This window comes from Schistocerca piceifrons, chromosome 5, assembly GCF_021461385.2.
Source record: "Schistocerca piceifrons isolate TAMUIC-IGC-003096 chromosome 5, iqSchPice1.1, whole genome shotgun sequence".
NCBI lineage: Eukaryota > Metazoa > Arthropoda > Insecta > Orthoptera > Acrididae > Schistocerca > Schistocerca piceifrons.
In genome coordinates this window covers 709,403,283-709,427,073 of record NC_060142.1, presented here as the reverse complement: position 1 = coordinate 709,427,073, position 23,791 = coordinate 709,403,283, and the positions used below count along the sequence as shown (strand labels likewise).

At 43.0% G+C, this 23,791-nt stretch overlaps 1 protein-coding gene across 1 annotated transcript in view; it reads left to right on the top strand.

Annotated features, from left to right (window-relative positions):
• The window catches only part of LOC124799215 (laminin subunit alpha-1-like), a 101,774-nt gene that overhangs the window by 68,320 nt on the left and 9,663 nt on the right, over positions 1-23,791 (top strand). Inside the window, exons 8-10 of the mRNA XM_047262750.1 lie at positions 622-869; positions 9,548-9,782; positions 23,434-23,648. Of these exons, the coding sequence (XP_047118706.1) occupies positions 622-869; positions 9,548-9,782; positions 23,434-23,648 (698 nt within the window). The remainder of the gene's footprint in view (positions 1-621; positions 870-9,547; positions 9,783-23,433; positions 23,649-23,791) is intronic.

Genomic DNA, 23,791 nt, shown 5'->3' with positions numbered 1-23,791 from the left:
AAATGTAAATTTCAGAAAGGGTTTGTATACACACACTATAAGGTGTTCCTCGTCTATTTGTCAATACCATCACCAGGGCAATTGAGATTCATGTCATAATGGTATGTACTACCTTCCCTGAAAAGAAATCTGCCTCCTCTTTGTTGGGCCAAGTCACTACAATGCCCTGCAGCCCCTCATTTGAACACTCAATGCGGCTGCACATTATGGGGGAGACTGAGAAGGCAAGTGATATCCAGACCAAAGAGGGATGCTCTAATCTCATGTTCTGCTGTGTGGCAAACCTCTACAACCTACAGCTGCACTAACTCATCAATTTCCTCTGTATACAAATGTGAGATGGAGCACCCTATATATAGTCTGAATTTGGCACCAAGTGACTTTCATATTGTTTCACATATTAAAGAAGTAGTTGAAAGGTCTGTGTTTCATCTCAAAAGAACTACTGAGCACCATGATGACATCATTTATCAGAAAGGCAGCAGCCCTTATACAGAGGGGTTTGACAAATGTATTCGATACATTTGATGAATCTTTATGCCATTCACAATTTGCATGTGTGTTATACTTATCACTCAGTTCTAGTTCTTTGATTATCACAGTGGTATTACTTTGTTACAGGGAAACAATGGTTTGAAGATTGGTTACGGATATGAAGAATTCTATGAAACAAATGTAACAATTAGCATTCCATTACATGAAAACGGATGGTACCTTATCCCAGAGGAACTGAAAGATATTAAAGCTCACACAGCCCCTACAGAATATCAAGGGGCTGATGTCACTCGATATCAGTTTATGAGTGTTCTTTCAGATCTCAAGCATTTAATGCTGAGAGCAAAATATAACACAGATCAACAGAAAGGAAGGTATAAAAATTTCTTAATTTTTTGATGATACCTGTTCCCCTGAAGTTTTATATGGCACTACAGTTTTAGATAACCTTCCAGGAATTTTAAATATTTTTGTAATCTGTTACACCTTTTCTCAGTTTTCTCAAATTTTATCATCACATGGAAAAAGTATGTAAATAAAATTAACTTCTTTCTAACAAAATAGTTAATAGCTTTACAAATTTTTAGAAATGTGTTTTGTAAACAAAGAAATATAATTGAAATGTCTTAAATCTTTGCCACAGATGGTACTTTTGTAAAAGCAATCTGCACTAAGAACTAATGTAGACTCACCCCGGTTTATTCAACAATTTGAGATATGTTATAGAATGCTCCACCAGAGCAGAGCTATCTTTAAGCAAGCAATCCAATCAAAGTCCTGTTAGCATAGTTCCAGTGTACAGCCAGTGACTGAAAGAGTCTGAATAGTAAACACCCATAAACCAAGCCCATAGAGAAAACCAAACCAACAGGCCAGCCAGTGTGCACTTACACTGCATCAACACTGGGACAGAATTACAAGTGGCTCAGAACAGCCCTGGACTGACTTATATGTTGGATTCTGGTAGGCATGGCCTCATCAGAGAATGCTCCTGGTGACAAGTACCACAGCAGTCAACAGTAATGTGTTAACTACTCAGTTTCCATAGTGATATCAGGTACCACCACTACAAATCCCCCCCCCCCAATCACCCTCCCTCCTCCAACCACGCCATGACCACCAGGTGAGAAGGAGCAGGTGGTGTGTGATCCGGTGGAACTGCCACTGGAATAAGACAATGGATACACATCCATGTGTAAGTCTGGGGGCAAGATGCATCCTGGTAGAAGTTGTGTGAGCCACCACAGAACTGCAGTGTCTACCAGGTGTGGAGAAACAGGCGGCTGCTGACAAAGCAAAGACAAGGTTGACTTTGATGGCATCACAAAAGTTTGTAGGCAAAAGCCACCATATATATTATGGGCCCGTGGTGGGCAAAGATCATCGCATGGATACAGGTTGAGTGGGATCTTAATTCACAGGCCCACACAGGGCACCAATGGAAGGAAGAGGTCTTGGCAATGACACAAGCCACCAATGGGTGCAGTGTGTCCAAGTGGGTGCGATGATGGTGGCCCTGAAGCCACTCCTCCAGGCTGCATCCTTTGATCATGGTGGACCAGTAAGTTACCAGACAACTGCAGAGGGAATTGGGTGCAGTGTTAGGCATCATTTTGTTGCAGATCTGGGTCCTGACAGTCCAGGCAAAACATTCCACATGAATGTTGCAGGCCAGGTGAAAGGACACGGTATGAAGTTGCCCACTCTCTTGTGGACACAAAACTGTTTGAAGTCACAGGATATGAACGCCATTCCGTTATAGGAAACCAAAGTGTGTAGTGTGCCTTTGAGGGCAAAGATCTTTTGCAGATCCATGATAGGAGCAGCACAACGGACCTTGGACATTTGGAACACAAAAGGAAGTGAGGAGAAGAATCATTCACAGCCAGTCACATGAAGCCCAAAAACAGTCCTGCGAAATCAAGGTGGATATGCTCCCGTGACTCCACAGTGTCAGGCCACAGAGAGAACTGCTGGGAAGTGCAGTTTGATGTGTCTTACAGGTGGAATATTGGAGGATTAGGTCCGTTATGACGAAGCCAGTGTTAGGCCATAACAAGTGCCATCATGTCAAACTTCTCATTTGGGACATGCACCAGTGGGCAATGTGCAAGAGGCACAGTGCATGCCTAGAAACAGAGGAAGGAATGAGGACATGGCAATGGTCCTCTTCTGAGACTCAAACAGAACCCCTTGGTTTAGGTACATTTGATTTCACCATTGCCAGTAAGGGCAAAAATCAGGGCTGGCCGATGTGTCTAGCCACCCGTTTTGTACAAAGTGAGTGAAGTGGTGTAAGACCAGGTCCTCGTCAGTGGCAGTGATGATGTTACATGGTGTTAAGGGGAAAACTGAAATGGACGTATGCATATCTGAATCAAGATGGAAACCCACCAATTTGTGTTAGTAAAAAGCTGTGCTGAGTCTCATGGGGAATCAGGACAGTGTATCCCCCTTTAGTGTGTAACATCACTGCCAACACTGTATAGAATAATGAAAATGGAACAAGTACAGCATGCAGCACTTGAGAAGATGGGTGGGTCAGTCTGGTAACCGATGCTTAGAGCCAAAGATGGTGAGTAAAGGTTAATAGTTCTTGACAAGATGATATTTCTGTCATTAAAAGAATAATTTAAATTTCTGGACAACATAGGCGATATTGAAGGCTCTTTCAATTTTAGATTTTGGAGTAGAGTTTCTGGGAGGCATATAAGATCTTAGAAGCCTATGCAATAGGGCATTCAGTGTCATTGGGGTACTTATGGAACAGGACTGTGCCTATACCATGGAGGGAAGGGAGTGGACACACATTGGATGCTACTAACAGTGGCAGGTGAGGGATACAAGTTGTCAAGCACAGTGCCCACTGAAGGCATTCTTTGCAAGCCTAGGAAGCTTGTTGGCAGCAAGGTCAACATTCAAAACGTGCGACTTGGCATCGTAATTGGTTCAATTTCAGTTAGGTTTCAAAGAAGCAGTCTTAATAGTTGATCTTACCCAGGAAAACTTGTACGGCTTTTACCTGGGTGGCTGCATGTTGTCAATCGCAACATACTCTACTGTTGGCTTAAGTTCAAGGGTGCAGAGTTTGAACCCCAAATACATCAAGGACACTGCATTAAAGCATACTTGCAGATTCCATTTGAGTCCAGTTGCTGTCTGTCTCTGGAACAAGAGTTTGAAGTTGTGAATGTATCCCTCTGGAGTCTTACTGTAACCAAGATATCATCATGGTAAGGCTGTATGTTATACTAAGCATTCAGTAAGCTTGTGATGCTGCATCTGAGGGAATTTGAAAATACACATCTGCGAATAACTTACTGTGGCCTCTTTTTGCAAGGTCATCTGAGGTTAGTAGGAGGTAAGCTCACACTTCAGTTTGTGCATTTATCATGACTTTAAAGTGACTGTATTGTCATAGTTCTACAGGGTTTCTGTACTGTTACCAGTGCGGTGGCCCATTGACCATAGAGAATAACTGAATGGGCAAAGACATCTTCACGAGTAAGTCTGTCTATTTCTGTTCTGAGGGCGTCCTTTAGAGCCAGTGGCACTGTGCGAGTTTTGAAGAGGAGTGGGTTAGGTGCCACCTTACGAGTGGCTTGATATTCAAAGTCAGTTGCATTGCCTAACCCAGATGAGAAGTTTTGAGCATATTTATCACAAAGAGTGATGGTGCATGGTGCAAGGTCCTTTGGATTGCATGCCACATAATGCTTCATCAACCATAAACCCCAATGTGTGGAAAGAGTCTACCTTAAAGACACTGTCCACTTTGAGATCAGTTACCACACGAAAATTTCCTGGATGAGTGACTTGGGTGTTTTAAGTGTGTAAAACTGAAAGTTTCCAAGCAAGGATACCTGATGACATTACAGGCCCAAAGGTCTGGCTTGACTACCTTTAAGGATGGTGAACCTAAACTTGTTTCATCTCCACAGATTGGGGCATGTTTGCAGGAGAGCTGCTGAAACTTATCTCTTACAAGCATTCCTTTTTTACCAAACCCTTGACGTGTTACACACCAAAGGAAGCATGTGTTGTGGGCATGGTGAAAGAATCAATTCTTTACAACTAGGCAATGGTACTGCCATTAATGTGGTCCATCGCCATTGGTGTGGTTGTTGATAGCGGCATCTGGGCCATGGAGAAGGTGAGGGCCGCACCACAGATGGCATGACATCCCACATAGCCCTTGTCCGAGTACTGACTGCCACATCTTCTTCCATTATTAATAAACTCTGGGCTGTGTGGGAAGTTTCACAGGCTTGAACTATTTGCACTACTTTCATCAGAATAGGGTCCAGTTTCCTCAATGCATAGTTCCTCCATTCTGATTTGAGGTCAAAATGCACACTAACATCCCAGATCAGAGAGTAAGTGTAGTTCTCCATGCACAGACATTCAAAATTGCAACTCCTACTTAAGTCATAAAGGTCTGTATGTCTCTTCATCAAAAAATGTTCTTCTAATAAAGAAAATATGCTAGGTAACTCAAGTTCTATCAGATTCGTCAGAAACTTGGCAAGCCACAATGTGTAACTGCAATCAGTGGCAATAAGTGCTCTGCTCTTCACTTTGTTCATTAGGGGATGAAAAAGTTGTAAAAATGAGTGGTACAGTAGACATACCTGCCCCACTCACTAATGCTTGCTCTCCCTGTAAAGTTACTGCTGGTAGTTCTTCATAGTTCTACATTAGAATGAGATTTTCACTCTGCAGCGGAGTGTGCGCTGATATGAAACTTCCTGGCAGATTAAAACTGTGTGCCCGACCGAGACTCGAACTCGGGACCTTTGCCTTTCGCGGGCAAGTGCTCTCCTTTCTTTCAGGAGTGCTAGTTCTGCAAGTTTCGCAGAAGAGCTTCTGTAAAGTTTGGAAGGTAGGAGACGAGATACTGGCAGAAGTAAAGCTGTGAGTACCGTGCGTGAGTTGTGCTTCAGTAGCTCAGATGGTAGAGCACTTGCCCGCGAAAGGCAAAGGTCCCGAGTTTGAGTCTCGGTTGGGCACACAGTTTTAATCTGCCTGGAAGTTTCATATCAGCGCACACTCCGCTGCAGAGTGAAAATCTCATTCTGGAAACATCCCCCAGGCTGTGGCTAAGCCATGTCTCCGCAGTATCCTTTCTTTCAGGAGTGCTACTTCTGCAAGTTTCGCAGAAGAGCTTCTGTAAAGTTTGGAAGGTAGGAGACGAGATACTGGCAGAAGTGAAGCTGTGAGTACCGTGCGTGAGTCGTGCTTCGGTAGCTCAGATGGTAGAGCACTTGCCTGCGAAAGGCAAAGGTCCCGAGTTCGAGTCTCGGTTGGGCACACAGTTTTAATCTGCCAGGAAGTTTCATAGTTCTACATTGTTTGCATTAAAAGTAGTAGTAGTTTAATTGCTCCATGGTTGAAGAGCCACACTCTCACCTAATCAGAAAATGTTCAAAGTTGGATTTGCATGTGCCACAGATCCCAAACACATAAAGACAATCTACACTCAAAATTAACAAAGCCTCATCCCAGTTTACGTAACAAATTGACATAATGCTCGTTGGAGCAATATAAGCTATCTATAAGTAAGCAATCCAACCGAAGTCCAGTTTTTACAGTGTCAGAGTCCAGCCAGTTAGTAACAGAGTCTGAAGAGTAAACACCTATAAACTAAGTCCATAGTGCTAACCAAATTAATAGACCAACCAGCACACATTTCCATTGCATAAACGCTGTGACAGGATTACAAATGGCTTACAGGGAACTCCGTGAGTCGACGTCACATGTTCAATCTTTAGTAAGGCTCATTTGAAAGTGTTGTGTAGCAATTATGACAGGAAAAATATTAGCTACTTATGAATCACTATGTGCACCAGGAAAGTAAAATCCAAATATGAAAGTTAAAAGTGACCTTTTACTATTGCTCAAAGTAGTCAATCATTGGTTCCCATTTGTCCTGTTGTTGACAGCACCTGAAATGACCTCATAAAACAATAAACAGTTCTTTCAGATTCCACAGCATTTTCAAGGGAAGGGTTGAAGGTAAGAACACAACAGGAGTTATCCCTGCAGTTTCTTTCTGACCTAGCCTTTGGCCTTAGTTTCATATTGCCTCTCACTTCCTGTCCCCTGTTCTTCATATATCTCACTACAGTCAGCCAAAACAATCTCTCAGCCCAACCGGGCTGTAGCACTAGTACACTATTGCCGTGTGTATGTACGTAAGCAGTGTTACCATGTTCCAGTTCTTGTTTGGATGCGAACCATTTACTCGATACTTGCATTATACAATATGCCATTATTTTTACTCGTTCCTTTAAAAATATTCGAAAATTGATTAGTTAATATACAGACAGAGGCATCAGTCATACCTTTGGCTCAATAAATATGTGAAAAGCATATCATAAGAACCAGTGATACAGAAAAATAACACAAAAGCTTCCAGTTACAGAATATTCATAATTAGCTGCAGGCAAATTGGTAGATATGATGGTCATGCACAGTCAAAGGAATTATAACAATTTCAGTAAAATTGGACCATTTATTCAAGAGAAAGAGCTTCACAAACTGAGCAGTCATTAACATGTTTATTCACCTCTGGTTCATATGCAGTTATTCAGCTTAGCATTGAATGACAGAGTTGTTGGATGTCCTCCTGAGGCATAGAGTATGCAATTCCATCCAATTGGATGTTAGATAATCAAAATCCTGAGTTGGTTAGAAGGCCCTGCCCATAGTGCTTCAAATGTTCTCAACTGGGGAGAGATCTGACAACCTTGCTGGCCAAGGTAGAGTTTGGCAAGCTTGATGACAAGCAAACTCTCGCTATGTGCAGGCGGGTTTTATCTTGCTGAAATGTAAGTCCAGGATGGCTTGCAACAAAGTGCAACAAAATGGAGCGTAGAATATCATTGACATGCCACTGTGCTGTAAGGATGCTGCAGATGACAGCAAAGTCATCTTGCAGTGAAAAGAAATGGCACCCCAGATCATCACTTCTAGTTGTAGGGCTATATTGTGGGTATCAGTCAGGTTGGTATCCCACCACAGTCCAGAGTGGTGTGAGACATGTTTTAGGCCTGGAATCTCACTGACTGGAGTAGAATTGTCTTCAGTGAGTTCTGCTTTGAACCCAAATTATTATGAAAATCACAAGAATCTTTGGTACATTAAACGTGATGGCATGTTGTGATTGGTGCTAATCTATGAACACTGACAACTGCGGGAATGACTTCTATATTACTTTCCATATGTGCATTAGAAGAAAAACAATCACTTTGTGAGAGAAAAGCCACTGCTCCTTCTCTTATGCTTCTTGCTAATGGTTTTATGTCATACTTCAAACAAAGCATATACATTGCACAAACCACTATTGGCTGTCTATATACTGGATAAATCAAGATCTCTTTAATACAGACATGAGAGTGATGTGGAATTTGCAACCTTGAGCCAATATATTCTGATAAATTGTGAAAGAGTTTTTGAATACTTGTGGATTTTCAGTTTCCTGTCTAATGTCCACCAGCAACCAGTCAGACTTATGCCTCGGAGTATAAATCATTCCCAACCTTAGATAGGGATGGATGTATAGTCCATCGAGGAATTACTTTTGCTTCCAGTATTCCAGATACCAGCTGTAGTGGATCCTCCACTGCCAGAAACCACACAGCTTACTTCTGGCCGCAGACTTGTCGTGGGGCTGTGACTGACTGAATTCATGCTTTGCACACTCTGCTGCAGCAGCAACACACCATCAGCCCTGATGACAAGTACCAAGCAGAGTAGGACTTTAACTGTGCTGTGTGCTGCTAAATCATGGCACCCACTATAGTGGGAGATAACTCATAACAAATTTCATGCTACATTAAATATTGATAACATACAAAATCTCTGTGTGGCACTGTTGTAGCTGGTGATCTCTTACTGAGCTTTGATACCACATCATGCTCTTGGCTGTACAGCTGGACTATTTTTCCCTTGTTATCCAAGACATTATGAAACGATAATATATGAGGGCATATGCTGAAAAGTAATGCCTGCAAACTTTTTGTGAGAAATCTTTTAAAACTTTTTAAATATAACAAACGTTATTAACATTCTACAACTTTATTCTTCACGTCTAAATATTTGCAGCCCTCTGCCACTACAGGTCTCTGAACTGTAGCATGTAACATGGCAGTGTGTAACGTTAACTATGTTGGTGTGTGAGAAACAGTGTGCTCTAATAATGTTTTGGATTTGAAGAGTTCATCCTCACATGGAGAACCCTCTCCTTCAGCATAATAATGCCAGACCACACATGACTGCTGTGACATCTGCAACAATCCAATGCCTTGAGTTCACTGTCATTGATCATCCTCCGTACAGTCCCAAGTTAGCCCCATCCGATTTTCATCTGTCTCTAAAACTCAAACAACACATCTGAAGACTTCACTTATAGTAATGAATCAATGCAAGCAGAGGTGAAGCTGTGCTCCATCAACAAAGTCAAACATTCTACAGTGGTGGTATCAACATTGTTGTCTCACACTGGAAGAAATCTGTTCATTGTCTGGGTGACTGTATTGAGGAATAAATATGTAGAGATGAAGAATAAAGTTGTAGACTGTTAACAACAGTCATTTCATTTATAAAGATTCAAATTCTGAGGTGTTACTTTTCAGCATGCCTTCATAGATAAGTTCGATAGGGCAATCAAATGATTGGTGATTGTTTCTTTGTATGACATTTTCATTAGTAGCAAAGTATACATTAAATGTGAAAATAGTTCCTGAACCAAAATTTAAGCAGTGATACCTGATTCTCATAGGAACTGTTGCATCTACTTTACAATTCACTTCATTCCACCAGTTTCCTAGTCAATAGCATATCACTACTGACAGACACCAATTGTGTTGACTAAGGTCTTACCACTAACTGGATTAATATTTGTACACTACTTTCTTTCAGAAAGGTATTTTGAAGAGGGTTTTTTGTTCTATTAAGCCCTACGAGGAGGGGTACAAGCTTTTACTCCAATCATTACATTATGATGCAGATGACTGAAAATTCATTTGTTGCGTTCATCTGTATTTCACAGATTGAAAGCTGTGTCACTGAAAACTGGCTTACCAAGTGCAGATGGAGCAGTGGCACGCCAAGTGGAAAGGTGTCTTTGCCCGCCAGGCTACACGGGATTATCCTGTGAAAACTGCCAGTATGGATATGCTAAGATTGGGTCAACATTACCTTATGATGAATTTGGATATGAATGCAGGAAATGTAATTGTAATGGACATGCAGCTACGTGCAATCCTGTTACAGGAGAATGTTTGGTAAGTCTATGAAATATTATAGCTCTTAAAATACCCATAGGCTTCCTTCACACCGATTAATGCTCTGTCTAGCTTTCTTTTCCATTTTCATCAAATATTTTTGGACTGATACACAACAATGGAAAATGAAACAACTATAACTGAGTGGGAACTGTGCCACTCACTGAATGTAGCACACAGATACCATGTGTTAGCCAGGCTTGGAACATGAAACGGCGGGGTAAAGCACGGTAACAATGTAACAAAAGATGTCCAAATACTAAAGAATTCCTTTACTGGTGTGTAAACAGGCACAATTAACTGCAGAACCCATTTACTTTGTAAGATGCCACAAAAGTGTTTACAAACAAAAGCTCTCAATCTAGTCAGTTCAGTAATCCCCACCGTCCATGTACGGGGAATCAGTTCACACAATTTTTTAAGACAACATGAGAAAGACCATTAATGTTCTCGAAGTGCGGTAAATGGGCCTAATCTAACACTATGATCAAGGAAATATGCAAATACAAACAAATGAACTTTGAGATACCATAAGTGTATCTAATCTAACACAGTTACCAATCACAAATAAATGTGAGGTACGGTGGGCGAAGCTAATCTAACACAGTGATCAAAGCAAAATGCAATATGCAAAATACAAATAAGCACACTTAACGTACCATAAGGTGAAGCTAATCTAGCATAGTGACTAAAGAAAATGCAAAACACAAATAAACGAGCTTGAGGTGCCGTAGGTGAAGCTTATCCAACACAGTTGGAGATTTCAGTCTATAATGGATTGTTGCTGTGCTGCAGTGGTCTGCATATAATAATAATAATAATAATAATGATGATAATAATAATAATAATAATAATAATAATAATATGTGCAATCTTGCCACACTAATTATAATTTAACAGGCTCCATGAAGTGGATACTTCGTGCTCAGAACATGAGTTCGTAAGGTGGGTGTTGAATAATGTTTCCCTGAAGTACGGTATCAGTCTTGCCAGCTAGTTCTCCATTGGCATCACAGGAGCATGCAGTGTTATTCACTTTATAGACACACAAAACTGAAGCACCACTGATGTCTTTCATGGGTTGTGTCTCAATCTGGTAGCACTACAGAAAGCTGTTTAAGTCCTGATAATGAGATAACTTGAACAGAGACGTAACATGAGAGGAACATTAAATGGGCTGCACTTTTCCTGTGGACAGTTCAGTGTTGGCGTGGGAAGTGCCAGGAGTTGGAGACAACCCTGTCACACACTTTACGGCAGAACCCCACGCACTGTGGCAAAGAAGCACGCAGCAGAGGAAACTCTTGTCCTCAGATGCATACATTTTGTGATGCGGATTTTTGTCAGACAACAAGTTGTCATCTACTACAGCGCGAGATCATCTGTTAGAGCAGATGGGTGGCAGGCACAAACGCACAGTAGAGTGTCGCCACACAGTTCCCGTGCCCCCACGCGAGAAGGAGAGGATAGGTTGCAGGAGGTAGTAGTGACTCCTGGCATTAATCGGCAGACTGTCGAAGTGGCAATGCAGTGTCAGTGAAGCAGCGATCACTGACGACAGTGAAGGCAGCAGCACGGCACGCGGCAGTCTCTCAGGTGTCATGTCACAAGCTCAGCATAGGGGTAACACCCAACTGCACTGCCAGTTGGGCCAGGGTTTGGCGATGCACTGATGGGCAGGTGCAGTCAGGCATGCGGCAGTGTCGGGGTTTGGTCTGCCAGAGGACGTGGCAGCATGCTGACGCTCGGGTAAGTCGCGCACGGTGGGCCGTGCACAGTCCCCCCTGCACAGCACGTGTGCTGTACAGTGTCGGCACCATAGGTGTCTGCTGCTGCTGCTTCTTGCCGGTGGCATGCGAAAGATGAGCTGCATCACACATCTGAATGGGACAAGGAATGTGGACACAGAACTGCGGAGGCTGCAGCATTGCACAGGTCAGGACCCAACAACAATTTTGTGCAGCTAGCCAGGTTGGGGGTCTGCAGGCACAAGCCAACAGTGGCTCACAAATGTCTAGCCTCAGCGGTCTTGAAGACGGATGTGCACTTAGGTGTATGCAAATGACATATCAAGGATGACAAGTGCTATGAAGTCAGAAACCCAAGATACAAATCACCTTGACAGTGTACAGTAAGGGAGGTGCAGCTGTAGAGGCAGTACTCGAGTGCCTCACCCGACAAGTTTAAGGGGGTGGTCTGCTTGGTACGGCCCTTCAACAGAGAATGGGCACGGTTCTCCTGCAGCTTTTATCAGTCACGGATGTGACCAAAAAGCAGTGGCAGCTTGTATGGTTCAGTCCCACTACTGCCAGCTGGATGTGGTCTTGGAGGTGAAGTCTTCACTCAGGCATCAGGCAGCAAATCATGATTTACCGAGCAAGTCATCCTGTAACTAGCGAGACTATCATTCCGTTGGAATCAGAGATGCAGATGAAATGACCAGACATTGAGACTGACACTTCTGAAACGGGGGATTTATGTTGGACATAGTGTCATTGTGGGCGTGAATGTAGTCATCTGCCCTGATTATCTGGCAGTGTCACAGGATTTGTCCCCACCATGGTGTCTCAGTTATTGTCAGTTCTCCCTACCTTCACACTTTCCATCACTGCTAGGATACAGTGGAGTGGCTGAGCATGGATGTTACATGTTATTATTCGGTATCGCTTGGCTCACAGAGTGATGTATTGGATGCTGTCATACTGTGGCATTTGCACTCCTCACTCATGGCTTGGCTCAGTGTGGCAATATGTTACGAGTGGAGCCCTGCCTTCTGCAACATCAGCAAGCTTTGCATGCTGCAGATACTGATAGTGACATATTGTATGAACCAGACCTGATTCTCTGCCATCTGTGCCAAGTAATAATTTTACAAATTTATGAGCACATCTGGGAATTGGATGTGCTGTGCAACAGTATGTTAGCAACTTTGGCTGCAGAGGTGGGTATACAGTTTGTCTGGTACATACCCAAACCACTAGGTCAAATCAGTCAAATTCAGTAAAATATTTCTAATAAAATTTTTATTCCTTTAGGATACAACCCATAAGCTTGGTATTCTCAATAATTGTGATCAATGAACAAAGTATCCAGAAAAAATATAAAGCAAATGATTTTGTGGCAACCTTATATTATGAATACTTATTTGTTGCTTATAAGTGTCAAAGCATATGAATGTGTCAAAGTATATGATTGTGTCAAAGTATATGATTGTGTCAAAGTATATAAATGAACTGTCAACTTTACTGACCTATATAGGCAGCACACCCTGCTGTAGAAGGGGAAAAGAAGAGAAATGGTAGAAAAATGCTCCTGCTCGAACACAAATAAGGCAAATATGCCCCTCTTTAAAAGACTCTGGCAGAAAAGTGGGGAACCAGCTGCCCAACCCTTATTCCACCTTCCTCACCAAAAATTTTGCCATGCAAACATATTCACACTTTTTTGTGCAGAAAGAGACAGTGATAGTGGAAGAGAGAGGAGTGTTGGTGGGATGTACTGCAATAAATGGGAGAAAAAGGAGACAATGGGAGAGAGACATATACATAGATAGTGGCAATGAGAGGGTGAGGCAAGATAAACTTGATAATATGATTTAGAATGTTGTGTATGAAAAAGAGTGTGAATATGTCCGAATGTCAAAATTTTTTGTGAAGAAGGCAGAATGAGGACTGAGGCAGCTAGTTTGTCAGAGTCTTTCAAAAAGGGACATTTTCACCTTTTTGTGCCATGACATGAGCATTTTTCTGCTGCTTAGTATATTAGTGAACTTACATCCAAAAACTGTGTGTCCAGTAATCTGTATGTTCTCCACTCTGCCTGCACAGCCTATTCCTCTCAGATAACACCAAGTTTTATGTATTCCGTGAGACATTGTAGAGAGATGTAAGATTTAACACAAGACCTAAGATCAAAATATAATGACCAGGAATTTTATGTCACCTCTCCTTATCCAGCCAGCCAAATACTGGCATCTTTGCACCTTCATATCCTCCTCGACATATTGTTGAGCATCACAAAAGTTATGCTTACACATAAAAACTGTGTATCCAGTCAATCTGTTTTTGCACTATCATGCCTTTCACAGAGATCTATGCAGCTTCATGTCTTCCTTGACGTCTTGTGGAGCATCAGAGAAGTTATACTTAAAAACATTTCCTCAACACTTTTGCACAATTCTTTGTTAGTGTTGTACAGACATTGAGCCACAAGGGGTCCAATTATACCCCATAATAAACGGTCTGGCATGGAAAGGTCTGGGCTTTATGGTGACCCTTTTAACAGGGCTAGATATGCTAAACCATACTCGATTCAGCAGCCACGAAATTGTGTATGGAGGAACTTTAATTGCCCATGATCCATGAGTCCCTTGTCTTCAAGCTGAGGTATAACCACCTTTGTAACATGTCCAAATAAGAATTTCCATTCACCTATCCTTCAAAAATTATGGTTAGGACAGATATTGTGATGGCATCCAAGCCAATATCAAACATGCGGCAAGCTCCTTTTCAACTCTTGCTTTTCTTAGACCAGAAAACCACACTTGTTGTTTGTGAAGTGTGACAGAGTGCACATTCTTCTGAAAATAACGTTCTTGAGTGAGACAGAATTTTGGGGTGGGAGAAGGGGTAATTGTTAGGCTGCAACATGCTGCTGCATGTAATTCCAGGTAATTCATTCAGAAACTTTAGTCTGAATTCTTTCACATTAAAATATGTTTTTACTGTGGTCATGCATTGTTCAGTACAGAACAGCTTCTCTTCTACAAATGCATTCCATTAAAGACTGTTCCATTAACTGGGTATGGTGGCATGTTTTCTCTCACATTTTCTTACATATATTATGTGGCCTTTGTCATTTATTGACACAATAGCATGTTTCTCCAAGTCAAGCTTGTTGACTGATGAATCTCTAATCTATCTGGTGTGAACTGTTGAAAAATCATGGTTGAACACACCTGTATTACCCAATTTTGATTCAGTTTCAGTCATTAACAGAGCATCTTCAGGTATATTAATATCATAATCAGAAGTGTGAAAACTTATAACTACACTCCTGGAAATTGAAATAAGAACACCGTGAATTCATTGTCCCAGGAAGGGGAAACTTTATTGACACATTCCTGAGGTCAGATACATCACATGATCACACTGACAGAACCACAGGCACATAGACACAGGAAACAGAGCATGCACAATGTCGGCACTAGTACAGTGTATATCCACCTTTCGCAGCAATGCAGGCTGCTATTCTCCCATGGAGACGATTGTAGAGATGCTGGATGTAGTCCTGTGGAATGGCTTGCCATGCCATTTCCACCTGGCGCCTCAGTTGGACCAGCGTTCGTGCTGGACATGCAGACCGCGTGAGACCACGCTTCATCCAGTCCCAAACATGCTCAATGGGGGACAGATCCGGAGATCTTGCTGGCCAGGGTAGTTGACTTACACCTTCTAGAGCACGTTGGGTGGCACGAGATACATGCGGACGTGCATTGTCCTGTTGGAACAGCAAGTTCCCTTGCCGGTCTAGGAATGGTAGAACGATGGGTTCGATGACGGTTTGGATGTACCGTGCACTATTCAGTGTCCCCTCGACGATCACCAGTGGTGTACGGCCAGTGTAGGAGATCGCTCCCCACACCATGATGCCGGGTGTTGGCCCTGTGTGCCTCGGTCGTATGCAGTCCTGATTGTGGCGCTCACCTGCACGGCGCCAAACACGCATACGACCATAATTGGCACCAAGGCAGAAGCGACTCTCATCGCTGAAGACGACACGTCTCCATTCGTCCCTCCATTCACGCCTGTCGCGACACCACTGGAGGCGGGCTGCACGATGTTGGGGCGTGAGCGGAAGACGGCCTAACGGTGTGCGGGACCGTAGCCCAGCTTCATGGAGACGGTTGCGAATGGTCCTCGCCGATACCCCAGGAGCAACAGTGTCGCTAATTTGCTGGGAAGTGGCGGTGCGGTCCCCTACGGCACTGCGTAGGATCCTACGGTCTTGGCGTGCATCCGTGCGTCGCTGCGGTCCGGTCCCAGGTCGACGGGCACGTGCACCTTCCGCCGACCACTGGCGACAACATCGATGTACTGTGGAGACCTCACGCCCCACGTGTTGAGCAATTCGGCGGTACGTCCACCCGGCCTCCCGCATGCCCACTATACGCCCTCGCTCAAAGTCCGTCAACTGCACATATGGTTCACGTCCACGCTGTCGCGGCATGCTACCAGTGTTAAAGACTGCGATGGAGCTCCGTATGCCACGGCAAACTGGCTGACACTGACGGCGGCGGTGCACAAATGCTGCGCAGCTAGCGCCATTCGACGGCCAACACCGCGGTTCCTGGTGTGTCCGCTGTGCCGTGCGTGTGATCATTGCTTGTACAGCCCTCTCGCAGTGTCCGGAGCAAGTATGGTGGGTCTGACACACCGGTGTCAATGTGTTCTTTTTTCCATTTCCAGGAGTGTATAATGAACCACCATGGCTCAAGCCAGCATCTCCATTTGACTGTAAAACATGACCATGTATTGCGTCCCCTAACTCTGTGACAAAGCACATGACAGTCAACTATGACACATCTGCATGCAACTATGATTTTTAAACTTTTTCTTTTTTTTACAGAGTAAAAGGAAGTACAAAACAAACTATTTTTCGTATGACCTAAGATCCCCACCTAAGCCTCCTCCTTACCCCTACCACACGGTTCTCTCTCTCATCATGTGCTGCTGTTCCCATTCTGGCTTCAGCTACCAGAGACTGTGATCACGAGTGTGTGAATTGCATTTGCACATGCACATGCACATGCGTGTGTGCGTGTGCCCATGTTTTTGTCTATTTACCAAAAGCTCACATTCTGGCAGTCTTTTCATTTTGCCTGTCTGCGACAGCACCTCCGTTATATGGTGAGTAGCAACTATCCTTTTCATGATACTGTAACATTCCATCCTGAATTTTCCATGTTTGATTTTGACCAAAGATCAGAGTAGATTACATATAAAATGTGCAGCTATAAGACTTCAGTCACAAGTTGCACTGCATTCTCACAATGCAACTTGAGAATATGGAAAAGAGCTAATAACCCTGAGCCACATAATTTTTTTATTCGATACACAATGTAGTGAGTCATTCACTGTAATAAAGTAATACAGTAACAGGCAACCATTACATTTATCAGAATTAATTTATGTTACAGTATTGTTTGAGTTTTCTTTATTTTGAGCATTTAATTCTTTATGTGCTGATTTCTTACCTTTTTGCATGCATCCCTGTTTTCTTCATTTCTTTCACATTCCAACTTGCAATGTTTACACTGAGGAATGGGTAGTAGCTTCTTTCTTGGTAGAACTCTAGTAGTTCATTTCTTAATTCTCGTTCATAACACTCAGGCTGAAAATGAACTGAGCACAACTGTGCAGTTAACACAGTCACTTTCTCCACACATTTGCACTGTAGTATCCACTGAAGTTGCAAAGTGCTCATCTTTGGTAAAACTGATCAATAAGGTTTGTCATCTTTTGAACAATATCAATGTGCTGTGCTATGGCACAATTACAGTGACCCTTGCTCATGACTGATACGAAATGAATTATTTTCCTTGAATACAAACCATGACTTCCATGTTCTGCTGAATGCACAATCCCTCTATCCTCTACATGAATCACAAAGTACCAGGGCATATGGGAATTTGTTGCTTGCTGCGGGCAAAAATAGTGTACCTCATTTATGTATACCATATTAGTATCCTCCCCTGAGAAAGAGTGCTTATCCTGTACTAGTGCATGTGTCTGCCCTCAGTGTGGTGTTGCTGTGCATGTTTGCTTGAATTGGTCGCCAGCTGTATCAGTGTGGGACATCCGCTAGGGGCCGCCTATGGGAGGCGTGCGTGCAGCACATTCTCAGCCATGCCATCTGCCGATGAATTGCGCATATGTATGTGCAGAGCAGTGCTGACTGACTGACCCCTCTGTGTTTATTCAGTTGTCCTGCTCACATCAGTTGTTCCAAGTCTTGCTTCATGGGGATTCATGAGAGGCTTATTTCAGTTATTGTTCAGAGGTTTATGAATGAAGCCATATTTGTGTTACTTGGATTGGTCTCGTGTATTACTTGGTTACTACATGATTGGCGACAAGACTGGGACTGTTTCTGCGTGTGCAGTCTCTAGGTGCAGTTTCACCAAGTTAGTCATTATGTATGCTGTGCTTCCTGCTCCGATTGAATAGCTTACTTTGGCAGTGACCACTATGTCAGCTTCCATTAACAGACAGGGTTCTGCTCCACCAGTCCATCCACCCACTTTTCCTCCATATGATGACTCAGTCAAGGATTGGTAAGCTTATGAAAAAAGACTGAGACAGCATTTTTTGGCTTTTGGTGTGACAGATTCATATTTGGGCAAAGCCTTCTTCCTCTCCTGGATTCCACATAAAATCTATCACTTTTTGTCACAGCTGGCCCCTTTACAAGAACCGGTTGCTCTTAATTATGATCACATGTGCTGTTTATTGTCCAAATCTGTTTATTGTCCAAATACCATCACAATCAAACACACGTCAATGCAGCACAAATTGAATTCTATCGATACGGGCAAGAAATCAAACCAGTTATACAGTACAAGGGCAGCTGAACTTCATAGCCTTAGGTGTAAGTGTCAATTCTTTACTGATACCCATAATGATTCTCATGCAGACACTCTGTTTGCAGAAGTTTTTCAAATAGCACAATATTCTGAAGTTTCTCAGACAACAGGTGACCAAACTGAAGCATGAGGCAATGTAGCAGTAATGTCATAAGATGTGCTCACTAAGCCGACAGATGGCTTGCACAAGGAAGCTGCAGTGGTGGCAGTAAACATGCAGGTCTGGTGCCGCTGGCTCCAGCAGTCACAACCACCACAGGGCCATCAGCGTTCTCTGTTTCCATCTTGTCCTTTCTTTTTTGTCCAGCATGAATGTTTCACATGCCCTAAGCATTGGGCTACTCATAGTGGTTGCCAGAAGAAATGCTACATCACCTCTGCGGGTTATTCTCCAAAGGTTGCCCAGGACATGGAGAAGAACGTAAACTGCATAACTCTAATGCTTGTAACTTCTCCCAAGTTATTTATCGAGTTCATTGTTTTTTTCGCCAAGTGCTCCAGCCACACTCTATGAGTGTAGGCTCACCACCATTGACACTAGTCACAAGGAAACATGTCAGTTGAAATGAACAGAACATTGAGTTGTTGGGACAATTTATAGTGTCTTCTTCTTACAAGTCAGTGGTTCATTCCATTATGTTTTTGGTGGTTGCTCATGCTGGTGCCTAGAACTTTTCAGGATGGATGCATTTCACGCATTTGGCTTTTCTATCATTGACACAGTTCACCATCAGAGAAACATTGCCTCTGTGGCAACTTCAATACTACCGTCAACATGCAGTCAATTGTGGATACATATCCTTATCCATGCCAAGAGGAACTGTTGGCAAAAATGTTGGATGGCCAGTACTTTTCTAAAATTAATTCATTTGACGTGTATCTCCATGTTTCTGTGGACAAAGAGCCTCAGTGAGTTCTAATTTTGAACATTGCTTCTGGGCTGGAGTGAGCGATTTAGAGGTGAGAGCAACAGGTTGTTTGGAGCCTTCAGCATATCTGTGCACTAGGACTGCACTGAGGCCATACTGTGAAGCGTCAGTCACCAAAACTATGTGCTTGTCCAGAGAGAACGTTCCTTTTGGTGTGGCTAGTGGCCCTGCTATTTTCCCATGATTTTTGGAGCAATTGACTATGCCTATCCTGGGTCGCATTAGCTACGTTCTCTCTGGACAAGCACATAGTTTTGGTGACTGATGCTTCACAGTATGGCCTCAGTGCAGTCCTAGTGCACGGATATGCTGACGGCTCCAAACAACCTGTTCTCTCACCTCTAAATCGTTCACTCCAGCCCAGAAGCATTACTCTCTGTTGGAAAAAAGAGGCTCTTCCCGTAGTCTATGCTCTCCGGAAATTTCAAATTTTTATTATGGCTCCGAGTTTCACCTTATTACTGACCATAAATCTCGGTTTCCTTGTGTAACCCTTACACTTCCTTACCTGACAAAGCAGTAAGCTGCCCACAATTCTGGGCGCAGTTCACGTCTCATTACAATTACGAAATCCACTTTCGACTTATGTCTAAACATGCCAATGCATATACCCTGTTACACCTTTCTGTGGGTCCTGGATTTTTATCATGAAGAATTGCTTTGATTCATTCTTGATACTGAATCACAGTCCACAGTCTAGTGTTTCCCAATTATGAGCAGTCTAGTGTTTCCCAATTACGAGCTCACACATAGCAGCTGCCGTTGCTGCTGACGCATTTCTCTACCAGGTGGTTTGGTTTGTTCAGCAGGGTTAGCCAGATAAACTGCCAGGTCAGGCTTCAGACCCCAGTGCAACTATTTTTTTCCTTACAGTATCACATCTATGTTTTTAACAGTGTTTTGCTGTTGTCAACAGAAGACGTCTCTCCCAGAGGAATCATTCCCACCGTGAGTTTCTACAACTTTTCCACCACAGCCATTGGGGGAGTTTCATGCACTAAACTGTTAGCTAGGAGACATGTCTTCTGCCCATGGACTGATGGCAAAATTGTCCATTTTGTAGCAGCTTGTGAGCAGTGTGTCCAACAACAGGCAGCTCCCAGGGCATCCCTGCCCCTCTTGTCCACTTCCCTGTCAACAATGGAAATGCACTCATGTAGACCTTGTGGGTCCCTTTTCGAATTTCTATTGTGTCTCGGTTTCGGAGGCATTTTCCGAGTTTCCTTACATTCTCCTGCGTATGTCGACATCTGCCGAGATCCCAACTGGTACGCTTTTGAGGGTGTGTTCTATTGAGGTGTTGTCTAGTATCTTAGTTTCCAATAATGAGTTTCCGATAATGGGCCTCAGTTCATTTCTGAGGCCTTTCAACTGTTTTGTTCCCTTCACGGCATTCATGTTACAACTCCACCATTCCACCCTCAGCCAAGTGGCAAGGCAGAACGACTAGAGCTTATGTTCAACTCCAAAATGAAAAATTTTGTTGTGGATTCTTCACTGGATGAAACCTTTCTCCGTTTCCTGAGCACTTATCATTTCATGCCTATGGGGGTGTAGAGCCCAGCTGAGTTGCTCTACGAGCTGCAACCACACACGATCCTCCACTGTCTGTGACATGGAGCACACCTGCCACAGTTTGGTTTGTCTGGCCACTTTGCGCAAGGAGTGCCAGTGTGGGCATGAGGGATTGGTCACTGGCCCAAGTGGATACCAGTCACTCTTATCTACCACCACGGATGCTGTCTTGACGAACACCGACGTGCATGTGGTGCTCCGCTTTGATCTGTTGCGTGCCCGCACACTGCTGGAAGTTACCGGTTCACAGATGCAGCTGCAAACATCGCAGCCCACCGTGCCACCCTTTGTCTCGAGCCTGTCATCACCTGCTGTAGAGGCTGCCTCCTCCACGTGCAGTGCCCTACGGTTCCAGCTTCCTGGCACTGGGCGCCAGTCCATCTCCAGTTTCGGCTCCATTGCTTCAGCCTGCTGTTCTGTTTGGGCCACCTCCACAAGCACCCTCACGATCATCGTTTTAGTCATCATTACTGGTGGGTCCAGTCCCATCTCCTCCTCAGTGGGACCTGCCTGCTGATGGCAATGCAGAGATGGCAACGGTATCCTCCCTGATGCTGTCATTGGCCACCGCCTGGGCCCATCACCCCTGGGCGTCCCTGCACGTTACAGCCCTGTCCTCCGGTTTCCACCCAGCACATTGTCCCCTGCCCCCTCCCCCCTCCATCAGCACTAGCTAATATCGCTCCAAATGTGACGGATGTCTGTCTCGTTGGGCTGCTGGTGTCTCCTCCATCACCTAGCTGCCCACTTTACATGAGGGAGGAGTGTGCTGTATCCTGCTACCAGCACACTCGAGAGTGAGTGTGCAGAGTGTGGTGTCGCCGTGCATACGTGCTTTAATCAGCCGCCAACTGAATCTGCATGCACCAGCCATTAGAGGCCACCTGCTGGAGTGGTGAACACGGCGTAGCCTCTGCCGCACCATCCGCTGGCAACTCGTGCATATACATGCACAGAACAGCGAGGACTGACACTCTCTATGTGCATCCAGTTGTACTGTCTCTTGTTACATGGGGATCCATGAATATCTTATTTCCTTTATTGTTCAGAGGCTTATGAATAAAGCCATATTTGTGTTATGTATGGATGAGCATTGTCCATTTGAGAAATAACACCACAATTCTGTTGCACGAGAAGTAACACATGGTAACACAGGATATCTGTGATGTTTACTCAATCAGAGTTTCCACAATCACTACTAGCCGTGACCTAAAGACTTATCCAATAGCTCTCCACACAGTGCTGCCAGGAGTAATACTGCTGTACCTCTCAAAAATATTGGAAGAATGGGGACTCTCGCCAGATCGATTTTGAATCAGAAACGGGAGGTGAGGCTAACATGGAACCTGGGTTATTCATCAAAAACTAGAACATGATTGATAATTTCTGAATTTTTTGGCTGAAGAAGATTGTGATTTGAAGGTCTTCCATTACTATTGTGAAATTAATACGATTTTCAGAAGATGTAACCACTACCCTCTTAAGTGCCTGTTGAAAGTGTTTTTCCATTTGCCACAATGGCAAAGCTTCCAAAGTCAAATATGTTCTGATGAAATATTTGAAGAAAGAATTGTTGAGAAAAATAACATAAAAGCAACAAAATGTATTTGTGTGTTATACGTGACAAAAAATTGAACCAGTAAATATTTATGCAACAAAATGCATTTGTGTGTTATACGTGACAAAAAATTGAACCAGTAAATATTTATGGATACAAAAATTATCTTCTGTTGATACACCTTTCATTCATGAATAGTGATTATGTATTTTATTTACATAAATGAATAATTATAAGAACATATATTTTTCATCATTCAAATGAATTTTGCTCATCTCTGTATAATAAGTACGTTTGGTTACCAGTGTGCCAACTATCTGATTTGGCATGCACCTTACACTGTAAAGGACTATACATCACTCCAAATGTGTCACCTACTGAGGCCAAATCTGTGAAGAAGACTGATGGAAAAATCATCAGTTGAGATGGAAGATTTTGTATTTGCATGTCACCTTGTAGCTCGCACTGAATGCAGGGGAATGGATATTCTTAATTTATAAATTACGTTCAAAAATTGTTCAATAGAAATGAGCTCTACATCTTTGTTATATGTTTCGTAGACCAGTAGGTGCTTCCAGCATTCACTTATTTTGTACAATGTACTCAAAGCAAAGCAAAACATCTGCTTCACAAGAGCATCTCTAGTTACAGGACAGGAAAGATATATACTGACAATCAAATTTAAGTTAATGTTTCTATTTGCAGTCCTAAAAGGGAAAACAGTATTTATGTTCCAACAAAGTTACTGGATCTAATAAGTAGTTACTTGCACAGTAAAGATAGCCTTAATTATTTTACAATACTTACATGTGCAATAAGAACATAAATACTATTATGGATTTTTCTTGCCATAAGATTCATTAACATTTATGTTTTATGTGTATCACTGTTTGTAAACAAAAAATGAATAAAATTTACAGTCAGTTGTTTTGTGTGTTGTTGTAGGCATGTGAACACAATACAACAGGAGGTCACTGTGAGATATGTGCTGCTGGTTACTATGGAAATCCAGAACAAGGAACACCTGCTGATTGTCAACCATGTGCATGTCCACTTCTGCAACCGAGCAATAACTTCAGCCCTACATGTGAAGCACATGGCAGAGATGATTATGTTTGTACCAGTTGTCCCATTGGATATGCTGGCAAGCATTGTGAGATGTTAGTTTATATTTGTATTATACAGCTTAAAAGGCTAGTAATGGTGCTACATAGAAAACATAAAAATGAAAAATATATGTAGATGGAGTATTTTAATTTTATTCCTAATGTGCTTCATTACAGTTTTTTATGAACATCTTTTC